The sequence below is a fragment of the Vigna umbellata genome, chromosome 7 (assembly GCF_029865625.1).
Source record: "Vigna umbellata cultivar VRB3 chromosome 7, Vumbellata_1.0, whole genome shotgun sequence".
Classification (NCBI taxonomy): Eukaryota; Viridiplantae; Streptophyta; class Magnoliopsida; order Fabales; family Fabaceae; genus Vigna; species Vigna umbellata.
This window is the reverse complement of record NC_142171.1, coordinates 17,794,122-17,814,957: the sequence shown is the minus strand read 5'-3', so window position 1 is coordinate 17,814,957 and position 20,836 is coordinate 17,794,122. Positions and strand designations below refer to the sequence as shown.

Sequence of the window (20,836 nt, the reverse complement as noted above, 5' to 3'; positions counted from 1 at the left end):
AATTAACCATCAAATTGTGTGATAATTTTTTATTTTATTACGAAAAAGAAAAGTGAATAGACATGGGTCACCAGTAATAAATAAATCATTTATCCTTTGTCTAATTTATGGTAGTCATTGATGGTGGGCTCTAATATTCGTTGAGTCATCATTTAATGTTTGGGCTTTTGAACTCAGTTGAGAGGAGAGTTGCTCCCTCCACCACGGTGAACCGCTCCCTGCACCTCCCATACCTTATTTGCTCTTTTATAAAACGGATGTCAACATCCGTTTCACCTTCAACGGATGTTGACATCCGTAACATCCATTTACATATTTTATATTTTAGTTCATTATTTTTATATTTAAAAAAAAACTTCAACGGATGTGGCCATATCCGTTTAATATATTTTTAAAAAGTCTTTTATTTATTATTTAAATAATAATATATAAATTAAAATAATTATTATTATTTTATTAAATAAAATAAAACTAATTTATAAATAATTAAATAATAATTTTTAAAAAATTAAATAATATTTATATATTAATTTAAAATATAAAAATTAAAAAACTAAAAATTAAAAAACAAAAAAAAGCAACGGATGTCGCCACATCTGTTTTAATATGTTTATAACAAATTTTTTAATTATTATTTAAATAATAATATTAAATTAAAAGTAATAATAATTATTTTATTAAATAAAATAAAATTAATTTATAAATAATTAAGTAATAATTTTAAAATAATTAAATTATATTTATATATTAATTTAAAACAAAAAAAAATAAAAAAACTAAACTAGAAAACAAAAAAAGCAACGGATGTCGCCACATCCGTTTTAATATATTTATAATAAATTTTTTAATTATTATTTAAATAATAATACATAAATTAAAATTAATAATAATTATTTTATTAAATAAAAAAATTAATTTATAAATAATTAAGTAATAATTTTAAAATAATTAAATAATATTTATATATTAATTTAAAACAAAAAAAATAAAAAACTAAAAACTAAAAAGCAAAAAAGGCAACGGATGTCGCCACATCCGTTAACGGATGTAGCACGTCCGTGGAAGAATTTTTTCTTCAACGGATGTTGACATCCGTTGAAGAAAAGGGGTGGGAGTGTAGGATATTTTAAAATATAAAGGATAGTTTTGGAATTTTAAAAAAATGTGGTGGTGCAGGGAGCAAAGTGGGGTGGTGTAGGGAGTAAAACCCAGTTGAGAGTGTTTAGGTTTCCCTATTATGGGCCGAACACTGTTTCCTTCGTTCGGTCGGTTATGTTATATTTATAATGTATTCTAAGTTAAATAAACCTGGAACATACAAATGTTTAATTAGTAATTTTAAGGACAATCTCTTTAAAATTAACTTATTTTTACACGAAGAGATAGAAAAATAAATATATACGATATATAGGAGGAATGGTAGATTTTATTTGATATCATTTGCTAAGACACATTCCATGAGTGTATACATCTTTGAGTTGAATTTTGTCATTTTTCTACACATACTGACGTTTAAGAAATAGTTGAGGGAAAAAAAGACAATAAATCTCATCCTAAAATTGTTGTGAAAAGTATTAGTGATAGATCGAGAAGAGTGTGGAAGGGGACCCTATACATAAAGGGTTAGTGTCCATCATTGGAAGAGGCCACGTGTGGTAAGGGACACTTTGGGCCCACTCCCCAAAATAGTAGTTGTTGTATTTGTACCACAACCCTTTCTCCTTTGTTTCTTTCCTTATTTTTTTTCTTTTGCCTTTTTGCCAACCACCACAAAACCCACCAAAACTCTTATATCCAACAAAACTAAGCAACCAAAATCATGTCAATATGAAAAATGGGAGAAAAATCACGTAAATAATAAAAAATATATATTGAATAAATAGTTTGCGTTGTGTGAAGCACCACGGCATCTGCGCACGATGTTCATTGAATGAAAATTGGTGAAGGTGGTTTGTTTGACACACATTTTGTCGGATACTGGGTTTTGGGCCCATGGGCCCAACCCAATGTGACCACTCTTTGTTTTAGGGCGTTGTCGTTGAACTCTGACAACTCAAAAGTAATTCTCGTCTTGTCGTTTGTGAACTCCACTATTCTCTTACTCCTCTTCCTATCTAATCATTTTAATCTAATCAAACTTTGGCCTTAACTGCTACTTATTTCTAAACTAAACAAACTTAGGATACTAAGAAAATTTTTATATTAACAAAATAAGAGATGAAACGAGTTTATATCTAAAAAATATTTTGAATGGTATTAAAAGTAAATTTATGAAAATTCTTATTTTTTAAATGATTTTTCAAAAACCATATTTTATTCTTTTGAGTATAGTTTTATATTTAAAAAAATATGTGATTTTTCTCTAATTTTTAATTTTATATATTGTTAAATATATTATATTATTAGATATTTTTTATATTGATATTTAAACATCGCGTTTATGAACATGTAGGTACGATGATGTGGATATTTTATCAAATTATCTACACTTTTTAGAATTTGAGACGTTGAGAATTATAATAAATGGAATTTGGTGATTTGTTAATTGAAGAAACTAGCTGACAGATACATGGGTTCAATTATTAGGGCGTTGAATTGAAAGGGTCATCGTTGTTTTGCTTTTCTCTTTTGGCCATTTGCTTTGATTTCGATAAGACCCAAGGCAGGCAGAAATAAAAAAGCAAAAGAATAAAAATTAAATAAGTAATGTATATTTTTTTTGTTGGCTTCTGGATTTAGGAAAATGCAAGTTCTTTCTTTTTATCCAACTATGACATGTCACTTGGTAGCACATGGATCCACTTATACATTCAATTACAGTTTCATCTGAATTTCTGAAAGAAAGTGACACCCCTATATATAAAAATAAAAAATTAAAAAAATAAAATAGTATTCTCACAAGAGACAGAAATTCCAAAAAAACGTAACTTGTTTAAGGAATTTCATTAACCTTATCTTTCGATTTGTGGTAGCAGGTTAAACAGAGAAAGATGAAGTGGAATGAAAAGTTTTTCTTTTGTATTGTTTGGTTTCTAAAAATAAAAATAAGAATAAATAATAAAATGGCTATTTTTTTTTTTACAAAACTTAACCTTGGTATGGTATCTTTAAAATAACAATTTTAAAGTATAAAATTTGTGAAAAAACAGTATTTCATTCCAGTATAAGAACGACTTCAGATATCACATATAATAAGACAAAATTAGAGATATAATGTCATTTTATAAATCTATTTTATAAAATTAAATTCTTAATAAAAAAGATATGTTTCACTACTTTTTTTAATAAAAGGTATGATGTTTTGCTACATTATAATATTTTTGTTCTAACTTGTTTGATTATCTCACTCGGTCATCTCAAATTTCTTTTACACAAACAAAACTAAAATATAAATAAAAGTATTTTTTTTTTAATTTTAAATATTTGACCTTCTCAAATTTATACATGCACACTTTTATAAAAGAAAATGTTAACTCATAAAATATATTTTAAAGATCTGCCACTAGTCTCGTGAAAATATAATGTTAGTGTGATGATAATAAGCAGCCAGGGAAAGACATTTTAAAGATTTTGATTAAAAAATAATAAATTATTTTAATAGTTGAATATTATTTGTTGGTCAAAACATGAATATTGAGTGGGACAAGAAGAAGATATAGGTAAAAAAACAGAAACCAAACTAAAAAAAATGTTATAAATAGTAAAGAGGTTATAGACGTTAGTTGATGATTGTCTTTAATGAGACAATAAAAGCAAGATGGGTCATTGCCCAAATTATGATGGCTCCTAACATATCATTACTTCAACATAATAAGCACTAAAAGTGAACTCCTTCTAACGCAATTCAAGATTTTGGAACCATGACACCAATCATCACACTAAGGTAACTTGTTTTTTTCTTCTTAATATTAAAACAAAAGGGTTGTTTGTGAAAGAAGGCAATGATCGATATTTTACCTTGTCGAACGAGGTTAAACTCAATTTTCAAAATCATTGATGTAACAAACTCCATTTTACCTAGTACCACATAGTAGCTAGGAATCAAGATATGTCACTAGATGGACCACGTTTCAATGTTGAAAATAAGATGCATCCCTGTTTGAGAAAAGAACTTTTTCCATCCCACCAACTCTTGTTCTACCTTGTCTTTTAGGTTTTTTCCAAGGAAAATAAATGGGACGCATAGCATTAAGAATTTTTTGTTAAATTTCTTTACATTAAGATAGATTAAGAAAGATCAGACATTTATCATGTACAGAGTAAGATTTATAAATATCTTTTAAGAAAATAGTATTTTTATTTAAGATTCAATATCAATATATAATGTTTCTATTAAAATAATACTTATCTTAAACATATAATAATAATATAGTTAATAATAATATAATGATAATTTATCATAAATAATAATTATATTATTAAATTATCAAGATTAATTATAATACGTGTCTATTATCTTAGTAGACGTAAATTTTGATTGATAAAAAAATCTAATGATTCTTATTGAACCGTGTTCTTTTATATGTTTATTTAGTCGAATAAGAACAATTTTTAATAAAATATTTTTAAATTTAAAGTTTAACGTGTAAGAATTTATCATTTAATCATATTTTTATTTAATATAAAACTTTGAACTCGTATTTAAATTCTTAATACTAATTTACATACTAATAGTTATATATATAATGACATTTTAATGTGATTATTTCACCTTGGTAGTTACTTGATATGTAGCATGATAGTTACAATGTAAAATACATTGTGTGTATTTAAGAGGTAATTTTTCTTTTCAGTATTTTCCCTTGAGGCAGATTCCATGAATTAATTTGAGGCAGTAGTACATGAAGAAAGTAAAAAACAAAAAGGAAGATAAAGATGAATGGAAACCAAAAGGAAGAGAAAAATAAAGAAAAAGAAGAAAGAGAAAAAAGGAGAGAGAGAAAGATGGCTTCTTAAATGGAGGCACATGGATGCATGTGAAATGTAGTCACTAATGAGAATGAAAAAGAATAAACCAAAGGCCATACATAATGTGATTTCAACAAGTTCAAGGGCCAACCCAACAATATACACATTATATGTATTTGTGGTCCCTTTTAATTAACCATCTATGCTATCAACCACCTTTTCATCAATTTCTCATTATTTATTTTCTTTATTTAGTTTTAATTTTGGACAACATGTAAAATATAATCAATTTTAAAATTATGTATAAAAAGACAAATAAAGTATGTTAAACATGTTACTATTACAAAAGAAATGAGCATTTGATAATAAAAAATAACAAGAGAATGAAACGTTTAAACTTCAAAAATAAACTTCGCAATATGATTATTTATAATTTTTCAGCATTAAAAGTTAAAAAAAAACACAAAAATATGAAATGGTTGACATTAAAAGTCTCTACATTAAAAGAAGTCACTACTTTCAATAAAAAAGACTCAACTTTAATATACAATTTCTTTTATTTCATTAAACTATTTCTATTTTTGAAATTGTGTGGCTGCCGTGAAAGGAAACCCTACCTTGAGATTACCAAGTGGATAAAAACTATTTTAAGACAATAGATAATTCGGTTAACGAGGATGTATGTATACCTAACACTACCACATCTTTACATGACTTTTTAATAAATAATTTGAAAAAAGAAACTAAAATTAACTTCTTCACAAACGAAAATATTTTTAAATTTTTTCAAAATTTATATATTTAAGTATGAAATAGGTTTTGTATGCATGGGATGGTAACGGGGTGTGTCACAGTCCGAGCATGTGGAACTTGACAGTTGTAATGTGGTTGCCCTACAGCACACGTGTCACCCTTTTATTAGAAAAAGGTATCCCTTAAAACTCGCTAATCCTTCATCCAGAGGGTAGGGTACTAGGGTAGGGTCCAACCCTAGAGTCTTTATCCCACCCTCACTGTCTGTTCCGAGAAGAACAAAGTTTATGCAAAAAAAAATAAAACTACTATTTCTTCTTCTTCTTCTCAAAACACCATGTGAAACTCTTCCCCATACACTCACATTCTCACATGCAACCCAATGCATAACCCTTCATTTTGTAGGGCCTCCCTCCCACATGATATACATAATATACATCAAACTTCACCCTCTTTTCATTTTTTCCCCTTAACTTTCTTCAATTTGTCGGCTTCTTTAATTACTTTCCCTTTCACAGAAAAACTATCCAAAACTACCTTCTTGCTCATGTTCTTCCTCAGGCTATTTCTAATCCGAAAATCTTGCACCTCAACAGCAAGACACAATTTTTTTTACCTTTTTTTAAATAACATGGTATATCACTGATACCCTTTTTAAAATAATCATATGGGCTGCTTGGTGTGTAATAAATGAGTGTTTTAGAGATTAACGGCTTAATAGAAGAAAGAGAGGAATGGGTTTGCCAGCAGATGACAACTAAGTAAGTAGCTGAAATGAGTATAGAGTTATTAGTTAAAGAGATTTAATGAACTTGAAATGTACTAACTAGTTTAAGCATGGTGCAGTCAACTAGAATGATAGGTGACCAAAAATGGCGAAGCAAATGACAGCGGGATAATATACATGATATGCTAGTAAAGCTGTCATGGACCGTCGATTACGCGGCTCAGGTGCTTTTATTTATATCTATGTCTTTCTTCGCTAAAAGGTAACTAGCACTTCATCTTCTTTATTAGTTCATTCAGACTCTGTAACTTTTTACTGTGTCAAGCTTTTAGTTCGTAATGGTATAACATGAGTCATTCGGTGTTTGTGATGAGTTTTGATGGACCATATTCAAGATTTCTACTGTATATATTATCAACGAGATACAATCGATAATATGATTTCAAAATGTTTCTTAAACTAATGTTAAAGGATTTTTAATTACACTGTAAAGATGTACGTTTTTTTTCTGACAGCAGACATCTATAATTAGTTGAATTTCACACATGCCTATCTTTTTATTTAAGAGAATCATGTAAGCCTAACAATGTATAAAAGTCATATATATACTTTATTAAGATAGTTTTATTCTGGTTTATTTTTGTATCGGTAAAGGTCAAGATATTTTACTGTTAAAAACAATCCATTTATCAGTAGCATAGTTCACACGGGAAATACATTATTTTTTTTAAACATCATTACAACACTCCTAAATTTATTTATTTCTTTCTTTAAACTACTTTTCATTTTTCTGCTGCTTTCTCCTTCACTTGTATTGGTTCGGACGTCGTTTCGGCATCTGCTCCCGTATAACATAAACGTTATACGATCATCGCAAAAATAAGATTTTTCGGCACAAACAAACAAGTAAGGGTGAGCTACCATGCAAAATTCAAAGAAAAGCATTATACTATTATTATACGTAATACATTCACCATAAATTCTTGCAAGATGCAATTATCATACTAGACTCTATTATCCGGATATAATGTTGATGGAAGTCTCGGGTGGTCATGCACTTGTGGTGACATCTACGACACAGTTATGGCCAAATATTATATATCACATCACCCACAAGGTTAGTCCATTAACGTCTATGAATATAGACTAGGACCTCCTACTACTCTCACCATATAACACATCCTTCTCTAATTGAGACTGGACAATTATTAGAGTTTTAGGATAACCACCAACAACATGACCAACATCAACATATACACTACTACCATGCCATTATAGAGTCTCTCCCCGAGACTCATACTATATTTCAAATGCATAATTTCATATCAAACATCATAAAATACATTGATAATAGAATTCATACAAGATAATTATGAACAATTTAACAATCATAAAATATTACTATAATTGGTCAGAGAAGAATTAAGTATTTGACAATCATATAAAAAATAATCTTAATATAAAATTCTTGGGGAAACAAGAAGTTGAATCTGGCAGAGCCGGTTAGACAACTTCCCATCCTTCCAAAAGTACAATATAAATAAATAAGGAAAACAAAAAAATCTGGAGAAACAAGAAGTTGAATCTGGCAGAGCCGGTTAAACAACTTCTCATCCTTCCAAAAATACAATTTAAATAAATAAGGAAAACAATAAAAAGTTTGGGGAAACAAGAAATTGAATCTGGCAGAACCGATTAGACAATTTCTCATCCTTCCAAAAATACAATATAAATACAATATAAATAAATAAAGAAAGCCGTAAAAAGTGTGGGGAAACAAGAAGTTGAATCTGGCAAAGCCGGTTAGACAACTTCTCATCCTTCCAAAAATACAATATAAATAAATAAAGAAAGCCGTAAAAAGTTTGGGGAAACAAGAAGTTGAATATGGCAAAGCCGGTTAGACAACTTCTCATCCTTCCAACAATACAAAAGAAGCAACTAATAACATACAAATAGCATAACATAATCAATATCGCATTTTACAACTATCAAACTTGGATCTCCTCACAGAAATATGTTCTTATTCAAAATTCAGATCATACAGAAACAAAATGCTCCATATTCAAGATTTAAGATCAAACAAAAGCAAAATATTACATATTCAAGACTCATGATAATACAAAACAAAAACTTAAGGTTAGCTCCGCTTACCTCTATTTCAGACTTAATCTCCTCCTCTGAAACCGTTCTCCGAAAACTTCCAGAATTTCCCCTCTACAACTAGAATTTCCTCCAACTCTCTTCTCTCACAAATTTTTCTAGAATTTTGATGTAAGTTTCAGCCTTCCCTCCCTTGCTATTTATAGCCAAAAAAAAATTTTACTATTCATTTTTACTATTCATTTTTTTACTATTTATTTTTACTATTCATTTACTATTACAAAAATATTATTTTAATCACCATTTGCTAAATTCTTATCTCTAATTATTCAATTATACGTGGAGTGTTTATCTCTTCCACAATTTAATTTAATTTTTTTTAACTATTCACTTTTTACTATTCATTTTTTTTAAACCCTCTAAAATTACTCAAATCCTTTATCTTAAATTGTTAATTTTTCTTATCATAAGTTTTATTATTAATTATATTTTCTACCTTTAAAATTATTACTACAAAAAAAATAATTGATATGATTTATTCGAATAGATAATATTTTTTTTTTTGGACTTTACAATTGTTGTATTCCTTTCTAAATTTTAGTATATGATTGGATGCAATTATAGAGTGATTTTTTATCATTTAGACAGACTCAAAGTATTTGTAGATCATTGTGTGTTTTATATTTCTCATATATTGTATGTTTTAATATATTTTTTTCTGTTATATTTTTCATTTATTTTCTGCACAAAATTTAGAGGTTATAGATACATTTTGACAGTTTATGATATATATATATATATGGGGTTTGCTAACGCGCGTACTCAGTTGGTACATTTTAGCAATGTGTACCGAATTTTAGTAGACAAAAATATCCTTATATATTATGGATTCTAAGTTTTAAGGTTAAGGGTATTTTAATAATTTTCATTCTCAAAACTTTAAAAAAAAAAAAGAAACCCCCCAAACCCTTACTCACCTCTGTCATTCCTCTCAATCCTTTCTCTTTCATCTCTCTCACTCCAACCTTTTCTCCCTCATTCCTACTGTAGCCCCAATTGAAAAAATCAGAAACACTTGTCTTTAAAAAATTTGTCTTTGTAAAAAGTTGAGTCATTGACATATTCACCTTCAAGGCAAACGTTCATTCAAGATCTCTTCAATTTCATCTAAAAAAACCCTCCAGGCCAATTACCAATTCTTTTGAATGTTATTATGCTTGTGAAAATTAGATAAAATTATATACGACAAAAATTATAAAATGAAAACTCATTATAAAGTCATTTTTTGTAAGAAATTGTTTAATAACTGAGTGTTTTTGGTTTTTTTCCAGGCCAATTACCAATTTTTTTGATGTCATTATGCTAAAACTCATTATGAAATCATTTTTTGTAAGAAATTGTTTAACAACGAGTATTTCTCATTTTTTCCAAGTCAATTACCAATTCCTTTATGCTTGTGAAAATTGAATAAAATTAGAAAAGACAAATTATAAGATGAAAACTCATTATAAAATCATTGTTTTTGTAAGATTGTTTAACGATAAGTGTTTCTGATTTTTTTTCAATTGGGACTACAGTAGGGATGACAGAGAAAAGATTGGAGTGAGAAAGAGGAAAGAGAAAGGGTTGAGAGGAATGAGAGAGGTGAGTAAGGGTTTCTGGGTTTCTTTTTTTTTTATTTTAGTTTTGAGAATGAAAATTATTAAAATACCCTTAACCTTAAAACTTAGAATCCATCCATGATATATAAGGATATTTTGTCTACTAAAATCCAGTACACATTACTAAAATGTACCAACTGAAAAACAGGCGTACACGCGTTAGCAAATCCCATATATATATATATATATATATACACACACACACACGATGTAATATCCAAATGTATAAGTAAGTTTGCTTATAAATCTAGTTTTTATGAATTATATTTATTTGTAATTTGCATACTTTTAAGTAGAAGTATGGCTAAATTGTAGATTAACGTGATATTAAAATATTATTACATTTATTTATTCTATTTTATTATTAAAAATATTATTTTCAAATTATTCAACTTTTTGTTGGAGATCTAAATTTTGAGTTGTTAATTGGTAATACTAAAGTACATATAAGCCTTTATTTTTTTTGCCCTTTCATTCTGTTAAAGAAAACAAAAGTTGACTCAACCTTACTTAAAAATAGTGTATAAATTGATATATAAAAAAATATTATTATCTATTATTATAACAGAATTTAATTTTTTGTAAAATCGACAATTTTGAACACAAATTATATATAGTAAAATTAGAAGAAAGGAATGCAAAAAATTATGAATTTATTCTTCTCACTAACTTATGGAAGTTATAAGATTGGTTTAACAAGTTAAAAAAAACGATAAATATTATAATATAATTTTTTTTATTAACAAATACTAACAATTAACATTTATTAATTTTAATATATAATATATATATATATATATATATATATATATATATTTAAAGTGATTCATCTTGTACATTAATTTTAAACCGAAGAAAAGCTCCCTCCCAAAAGAAATACGGAATCTCAAACACTTTTGGATTTTACTGTAACTAAATTTGAACTGGTCACTTATTTTTACAACACTTTATTGTAAAGAGAAGAATAAAGAGCCCAAATCAGTAATAAAACTAATTAACAGTCTATAAAACATAGACATGTTTGGATAAGTTTGTTCATAAATAAATAAAAAAATTAATTTTTAATTATGAAAAAAATAATTTATAAAAATTATCTGATAAATTTTTATAAATTAATTTATAAAAAATATTTTTTATTTTTCCTTTTTGTAAAAAAGTTTATATCTGGATCAAAAATATCCGAAATTCATCCACAGACAAAGAAAACCTTAAAAAATAATTGAAGATTACCTAAAGCTAATTTGCTTACCTATAAAACTGAATACGAAGTTGGGCCTAATCACATTGGATCAACTTTTGTACTGCTGTCATTAGCTTTTCATTTTTTCACTTTTCAAGCATAAATGAAAATTCCTATTGTTACACGGAATGTAATTGCAATTATCTGAGTTGATACCTTGTACGCAAATCAAATCCCGATAAAAGTGAGGTATTAGCTGTGATAAACGAGAGGTGAAGCCTTCTAATGATGTTCAAATTCAAACGCCAAAAGGCTGCAAATGACCATGGATGAAGATTAACAGCGTAATTTGCTTTTCTTATTTTTTTAAAACTTAAATTATGTTTTGTTCTTTTTAATTTTGTAATAAACCTTGAAATAGTAGGCGGAGATATTTTTACGAGCTTCAAAAATCAAGTGCACTGTACAGAATTTCCTTTCTAGTTAGATTTAACTAGACATAAAAAACTGTAAAAATAAACTAAAAAGCTCGAGGTCTTCCTACGATAGACTTCACGATTTCACAACCACTCTTTTAGAAGCATTCACGCATTCACGATGAATTAAAAAGTTCGATAGAAATTTGAGAAGGACAAAAAATAATATGGACTTAAATGTTATTTCCAATCGATAATTTGAAGTGACATTTTATTTATTTTTCCAGATAAATATGCATAACCGAGTTGTTCATTTATGAAGGAAATGTTAAAAAAAGAATAAAAGTAGGTAACATGTTGACATTCAATTAAATATGAAAGAATAAAAGAAATAAAAAAAAATGGAAGGTGGAGAGGATAGTGGAACTCGAAAGAAGGAGGAATAAGCAAATGGCATGTACAGTGTACACGATAAAAATACATGAATCTGGAAACCATTAAAAACGATATAATTAAAAAAAAAAAAAATAAGAAACACCTGGCGCAATATAGCCTAGGCGTTGTAACCAACGCGCGCGGTCAACTCAACGCGCCACCGTCTATACCAGCCGGAGCACCCCCGGAGAGTAATTCTGCTAGAGCCGTCATGGTTCGCACTTGCATCTCCAAGGCGGAGATATAGTCCGTGGCTTCTTCCAGAAGGTTTGGGAACGAGACCTTCCGGCAACCGGGAACCAACCGGCTGAGAACGCGCGCTTTCTTCTGCACAGCCGGTAACCGGTTCCTCCTCTCTCCGCTGTTGATCCTCGCTCTCTTCAATCCGGTGGACGATGTCTTCTTCGCCTTCTTGTGCTGCGTGCGAAGCTTCCTCCACCGGCCCAGAATCGCGCGACTCCACCGCGTTCGGCCTCTGGCGGTGGCAGCGAGAATTCGGTCTGCGGTCTCGCGGACCTGGCCGGCGGCCGCAGGCCTGGCAACCGATGATGGAGTCCGGCGGAGAGCCTCGACGAGGCGGCGAGAGTAGATCCGTTGCTCCGCCTCGGATCTCCAAGGGACAGCGTTGGCGGAATTGTGATCGGCGGCGTGGTCTCCGATTTTCCTGCGCTTCTTTTGATTAGATTCTCGCATCGTTTCTGAATTACTTGAATCTACGTTGGGCTCAAAAGACTCCATAGATAATTGCAACCGAATGATTTGTCGATTGAGATGAAAAGATAAGAAGAATTTGAACGAAACCGTGAGGAAGAAGTCGATGGTGTTGGAAGCCAAGTGGGAGAAGAAAATAGAAGAAGAGAAAGAGTATAAAAGGAGTTCAAGTCACGGGGAACCACGCGTCCTTCAGTTACTCACATTTATTGCCCTACTCTTTCCTTTCCCCTTTTTTTTAACAATAGAACCAGCCTTTCAATATTATAAAATAAAAGGTTAGGATTAAATATCATTTTAGTTTCTAAATTTAAATGTGAAATTAAAATTTATAGGTTACAAATTTTGATTAAGTTTTATTTTTAAGTTTTAAAAATAAATAAATATAATAATTTTAATTTAATGGTGTTAACTTGTTTTAGATGTCAATATTTATTGTTTACATTATGTTTGAGTTCGAATATCAATTTAAAATAACAACGTTTAACACAAAAAAAATTAATATTAAATTAAAATGAATATATTTATTTATTTTGAAAATTTAAGACTAGGTATATAAAATTTTGAATTTTAATTTTATATCTAAATTTAGAGATTAAAAATATAATTAATTTTGAAAAATATATTTCTATCTTTTCCTTGAAATAACAAATAAGGTGTATACTTTTATTTACTAAAAAAGTTATAGATATGAATTGGTTTTGAAGAATAATTTTGAAAGAAATAGATTGAGGGGTTTGATATTAACATGGGTGAATATTGATTTATTTGGTGTATAATTAATTTGAGGGGGGGTAATGAAAGGGGTGGGAAGTTTAAGTATGAGTTTAGTTTGACTAATAAAGCGAAATGAAAGATTAACCAACAACAAGTATGTGGTTTGAATATGATAATAATAAAATAGAGAGAGATAGAGACCTCACATGAGGAAAGTTGAGGTTTATTTGATTGGACAAGAAGGGCTAGTGGACAACTTGCTTAATTAATTTTATCGTATTCTCCCCCACAGTTCTAACTAATTCCTTTTCAATTTTTAATTTTGATTCTAATTTTCGGTTGAAGAAACTTTAAAAATTTGCATGTCACGGGAGGCATAAAACTAATTGTAATTAAAGGGAGAAAGGGGACTCCATTTTCAAAGCATGTACATCCTATTAATCACACTATTATTTTGTGCCTCATACGGATAAGATCTCCCATGTTCCCTCAATCATCTTAACTTGCTTGCAAAGACAGAGCCTAAGAGGAGAGAGGAAAGAGAGAGGAGGGGACAAAAAAGAAAAAATTAAAACATGATTAGGTTAACCCATGTGTCTACCTTTCATTTGGCGCAACATCACCTATTTAAAACTCCTGTAAGTAACTCTTTTTACAAAAACTGCACATTTTAACCCTTCTCAGAAATCAAACAGAACCGGGGCTCATCAAGATTGATGGTCAGAGTGGTCATGACCCGGTCACGCTAAATCATGAACTTTTCTCTATTTCGTTCGTTCATTTTTTGGCTGGGTGTGAATGGCTAGCATGTGATAAAAGCCACAAAATGTGTGTTAAATTTCACTGTGGATCTTACCTTTGCCTGCAAGGATTGTTTAATGGTTTGGTTTATATTTTATGATTGGTAAAGAAATAAGTTTTCCAATGTTTTGGACACGAGGTTTGAAAAACAGGTTGATGAATTGATAAAGTAAGGGGTTTATTGGAAGGAGAAAAAACCTTTTATTTTTTTTAATGAGAAGGCATTGATGATGAATGGGAATGAGAAACGGAGTTGTCCTCTGTTGATTGGTTCCTGAAATGGGGCCAAACTTGTTTGTTTTTATTCTTGGCAATGATTAGGGGGTGATGCACCCAAATGGATGCCAAAATACAGAAAAAGGAAGACATGTTTTTTTTTTCTTTAGCATTTTCTATCTATCGGCTGGCCCTCTATTTTGTATTTATTTATTTGTTTTTCAATGTATGAAAGAAAGGATTTTTGGACTGACTTCCTCCCTGAGACGGTGTGGCCAGGTTTCATCCACATTGCCCACCCCTTTTCTCTCTGAAGAATAATAATATTCTACTGTACACTGCCCTGCATTATTGGTAAACTAAGCACTTCATTTTGGCCACCACCACCACCCTCCATGGCTTTGAGAAAAGCATGTTAAAATATCAGCAACAAAGTTCAGAATAAAATAGCTGTGGCGAGAATGGAAAATTGGAAACAAAATCTGTCAAAAATCTGATCAGCCTCGTATCCAAATGGCAAGCCAGAGAGCTTTGTCTCCCGGAAAGAGACACGCCTTGCTGTCTTAACTCCCTCCTAATATATTAAACAACAACGCAATTGGTCCAGTACAATCATTTTTCGCATTCACCCAAGAAACAAACAATACACTATTACTTTCATTCTATCATAACCATCTACAGTTCAAAACCTATGTGATAGTGAGACCGAGAGAGACCTCCTCCATCGATATTTTCACCTCATCATATCAAACAGATGCTCAATTACTGAAAGCTATTTTTACCTTTCTTATAGATTTGCTCCGAATCTTGTATTTTCATGTGGGGTTACTTACGAGGATTTCCACTTTAAAATCTTGTTATCAATCCATGTGAGAAGATATGACTTATATGATGTGATGAGACTTTTATGCAGCTCCTCTTCTTAGTTTATAATCAATATTCAATTTGACTTCTAATAAACCAATAATTCCATCCATCTCCACTTAATTAACCATGTTCCGTGAAGAACCCAATTTGCGTTTCACTTCCTCGTTTCTGACCATATTATATAATAATTTGCTGGAAAGTTCAGCTCTTGCACAAACATTAGTATATATATATATATATATATATAATACAAAAGATTAGTTATAGCAGGTGACCGCATAAGACAAACAACATTCATTAATGATGCCGCTATGCTCCCCAACATGTTTTTCTTGCATTAAATAACCTCATAACGTATTGTGCAGTTTCTTATTTGTTTTATCTTTTCACCTGTTATGATGATGCATGAATGGTTGACCTTGGACAGGCAAAGCAAGCGCCGACTCATCACAATTCACGAATTTGATGCAGAGCACCAAAATTCGCACCTTCTGCTAATTTTTCTTGACAGCACTAAAAAGAAGAGGAATGATGTCTGCATAGAAAAATGTTTCTCCCACGAGAATTCTATCAGCAAATGGCTTGCACCAAACTAGTAGTAGACAATTGTTAGGCAGAGTTTTAATTTGGGATTTGGTGCAACTAACGCGTTTCACTCTGTCTTATCTTGAATATTATTATAAATTATAGTAAGTGTTGTGGTGAAGAAGACTGTTTCTAAAGACTAATTAATTTGTTTGCAACCTGTTTGTGGAAATGATTTATGCTTCTCGGCATTCTGAGAGCGAATAAAACACACGAATGTCCAATTATTGGCCACCCCACAAGCTTTATATTAATCAAACGCAACTGTTTGCCTTGCTAACCAATCCATCCCTTGCTTATCCACAAAACAATCATCATAATCCTGTTTATTTCTATAATATTTGCTATTAAGCGTATTCTTCAATGTCATTACACAATTCTGATGTCATCTTATTAGGCTAGAGAAAGCCAAAACACCTGACACACACATTGCAATTCTGAATTTGGACGGATCTCTCTGGAAGATGGATGTGTCTTTATTTTGTGGATTATTTTTTTTTAAAATGTAATATGGAAGCTATTATTTTTATGTTTGTCATTAGTTTTTCAAATTTATTGTAACTATTATTATTACTTATGTTTATTTAAATAAAAAATCCTAAATATTTTTGAAAATGTTGAAATGTGTGAGAGAGGTTTGTTGCTGCTGTGTAGTTGAGAAATCACTGTCCGAAGGTGGCCTCACGACAATTTTACCTTAATTTGGTTAATGTAAAGGTGTATTAATTCGAAGTTAATTATTTAGTTATAAATAATAAATTAAGCTTTCATTTCACTTTTTGCATACATTACAAAAAAAGACTAAAGATACTACCAAAAGAACTAGACCGTTACGCTTATTTCCATTAGTGTAAACCGTGTTTAATTAAAATGTTTTATAGATATAGTATATTCACACTAAAATTTAATATATCATCCTATACGAAAATTTAATAAAATTATCTTATTTATTATTATCAAAACTAGGATATTAAAAACAAGACTTACAAATAAAATCTTTTTATACCTTAAGTATCTATATTGATTATTTAATTAATATTTTAAAAAAACGACATAGAAAATCTTAGGTTTAAACCCTCCCTTGGTCCTCAAGTTTGTATGAAAATCTCAGTTGGGTCCTCAAGTTTTTTTCTGTCTCAATTGGGTCATATTTTTTGTAAAAATGAACAAATTTTATCCTAACCGTTAAATTGTAACAAACGGCGTTAGTTGGTGCTGACGTGTTTCATAATTAATACGCTGATGTCAAAATATTTGATTACGTGGAATTTTTATTTAATTTGAGAGATTATGACATGGCACCGTTGTATTGTAGATTTCTGTTCAAGATGAGACAGAGGAAGAGCATTCCGACTTTCTTGCGACCAGCGAACTTGCAGATCCAAAGGAACAACCTCTCCTTCTCCTTCTCCTTGAGCATCTTTGTTGCCTTTCGTGCAAAGCCGTTCTGTACCTGTTTATCCAAAGACCCATAACTTCCAGAACGAATTCAAATACCCAATGGAGCAGACATTTATGCCCCACTCATTCCTCGCCCTTCTCTTTCTCTCCACCCAGATCACGCATTCATCCACGCAACAAAATCCAACGCCACCAATTCCCAATGCACTCTCATCAATCCCACTCTCACTTCCAACTCAAAAATGGGAAAAAAAAAACAAATAAACAATAACAATAGGAATAGGAATAAAACAAAGTTGATTCCCCTTTGTGGTTATTCAAGATCCCGAAATAACACAAAGAACAGAACCATGTATTGGGTGGAATCCTTCTTTAGAATTTCCAATTCCTTCACTGGTTGTTATTGAACAACCATGTATGCTGCAAAGTAGTGTGAGACAAGAGCTTGCTGTAAAATCCTCAACTTGTTCAAGCACAGGATCGTATCTTGAAATTAAAACTACACAAGCACCACATCCCCTGAAACCAACCATTTCAAAACATCAAGTACCAGATTGAAAAAAGAATTAGGACTACTTAAAGCCAACACCTTCTCCTTCTTCATCTGCATGAGTAGACCACTAGAAAAATAAGACGAAACATTGAAATCACAGTTGTCTAAAATTAATCTTACAGAGAAAAAAAAGGGGAAAATAGTAAATACCAAGCTTACAGAAATTGAAAGGCAAAAATAAAAAATAAAAAAGATCGGAAATTCAAATACACCCATGGGGGAACAACGCTAAAAACTAATTCAGCAATGAAACAAAACAAATCAATAAACTCCATGAGCTCCGAAAGATATAAACCCTTTGTGGTTATTCAAGATCCCGAAATAACACAAAGTTGATTCCCCTTTTTGGTCTGTGATTGTGTTGTAGATGGTGGGTGGCGCCGGTGGAGCAACAATGGAGGAGGAAGCAGAGGGGCAGGGAGGTAGTCAAAACATCATCACGTGCCATGTCATAATCTCTCAAATTAAATAAAAATTCCCCGTAATCAAATATTTTGACATCAGCGTATTAATTATGCAACACGTCAGCACCAACTAACGCCGTTTGTTACAATTTAACGGTTAGGGTAAAATTTGTTCATTTTTACAAAAAATATGATCCAATTGAGACAGAAAAAAACTTGAGGACCCAACTGAGATTTTCATACAAACTTGAGGACCAAGGGAGGGTTTAAACCAAAATCTTAATATAGTAATATCTAGTTCTTATGATCTACTCAACATATAAACTTCAAATTTTGAAAATTTTATAACATCGTTTATTTTATCTGAAAATCTTGAGTTAGAATTTAAATGAAGTTTAATGTAAATTATCTAAATCATGATTTAGTATAGTAAAAAACGTTGTAAGTATACGGAGTTTGGTAATAATTTTTTTCTATCCATAATTTATTTTTATAAATCAAATTCCGTCTTAGATAATTAAGTTATACGATATTTCTTTTTAATTTGGTCTTTACGTAAATCTCTAAATATATAATAAAATGTTCTAATACTTATATTGGTTTTTATGTTAGTTATTTTGTTTTTAATCATTAGTTTCTTTTTTTCCTTTTTCATCTTAATAATAAATGCGTAACATAATTAACAAAATTGACAAAACAATAAAATTAATACAATACAAAAAAAAACATTATTTTAAATTTTGAAAACGCTAAATTTAATTTTAGTTTTTGAAAATGAAATCATTTAAAAAGAAATGGAGAACGGAAATATTTATTCTCTTGTAATACACATGTTTGTTTACAAACTTCTTATTTCATCTTCCTCTTTTATTTGTGAGATTAAGTAATTAGTCTCGTTTTGAAAGGAAAACAAAAACAACACTTATACCTAAAGAAATATGTTTAGGCTTTAGACGTCTTAATATTTAAGGATTAAAGAAAATGGCACGATTATATTGAGATACATCTCCACCATGTAAATAATTGTCACATGGCTTAAGTAATAAATTTGTTTAACATGCAAGGAGATGCAACTTGAATGGACAATTTAAATGCCCATCTTTAGAGGTTTATGAAATAGTATTGTTAGATTAGACATTTCTATCTTTTTGCATTTCATATAATTAGGTTCATCAATGACGTTTTTAGGTTTAGAAGATGACTTTTACCTGTGTTTAGTTATTAATAATTTTGTTGCAACGTCTATCAGAATGTGCTTAAGAATGATAAATGACATGTTTTATTTAAATTAAAATTTGAAAGAAAAGAAGACCTTTGTTTCTCGAAATAATTGGTCCTTGAAAATTAATTTGAAACGAAGGATTTTTTTTTCATAAGTAAATATGGAAACTAAATCTTACCAAAATTCTAATATATCTATTAAAAATAATTAACTTATAATTAATAACTTTTAAAATATTTGTTTAATGTCAAATAAATATGTGAAATTATTTTGTGTACAATCGATCGAGAGACAGATTTTATGAAAGCAGAAAAAATGGAAGGTCGTAACGCATACAAGAATTGATTTTTTATTTTGAAACGAGTTTTTTTTTGTCGAACAAAATATAATTGAAAAAAATAATGTTTGTTAACCGTAGGAAAAAATAACTTACGTCAAGTTGATTTAGTTACAAACAAGGGTAAGATAACAATCAAAATTAAATCCTCGAAGAAAAATATTATTAAAAATATATTTCTAAAGAAAAATTCAAGATTTACAGATATGAGAAAACTGAAAGTTAAAATTCTTTGCTTGATATTTAAGTAACTAAATTATGCACACTGATGATAAATTTTAAGATTGAAAAATATTCTTTTGATACACTTAAATTTTTTACATTTATTTAACATTATCTTTATTTTTCTTTTATATTTTTAAAAAAAAAAAAATTTTATATTTTTATGACAATTTTATCTTAAAAGTGTGTCATATAATATCGTTAAGATATTATCTATTTTGTGTTTGTTCGGGTGAAAATAGACTTCATTGAAATAGGGAAAGAGGTAAAATCGAATACCAGGTTTTACTTTTGTATTTGCCTTCCCCTCCCCTTTCCCATCTTATGATGAAGTTGTAGAAAAATTATATTTTAAAATAATAGAGGAATATTGTTTTTTCTTCGTGTAAACAGTATACTAATATTTTCATATAATTTATTTATTTATTTGTACTTATTCAAATAAATAAAGATCATTTATTAATTTCTTGTATTAATCTATTGGTTCAAACAGGATATCTTTTCATTTTTTTTAAATTATCATTCCTAACTATTATATTGTTTATTTTATTTTATATCCATAAAAAACATAAATTATGTCAATTGGCCTTTTTAAGAAGAGTTGACAAACTGTCTTT

The 20,836-nt window shown here is 29.6% G+C and overlaps 1 protein-coding gene across 1 annotated transcript; it reads right to left on the bottom strand.

Annotated features, from left to right (window-relative positions):
- Positions 1 to 12,169: 12,169 nt before the first annotated feature.
- Positions 12,170 to 13,097, bottom strand: LOC148195275 (transcription factor bHLH149-like). The gene has a single exon (XM_088094117.1). It carries the CDS (start codon positions 12,919 to 12,921, stop codon positions 12,328 to 12,330), a length of 594 nt encoding a protein of 197 aa, XP_087950243.1. The 5' UTR covers positions 12,922 to 13,097; the 3' UTR covers positions 12,170 to 12,327.
- Between the last annotated feature and the right edge of the window lie 7,739 nt (positions 13,098 to 20,836).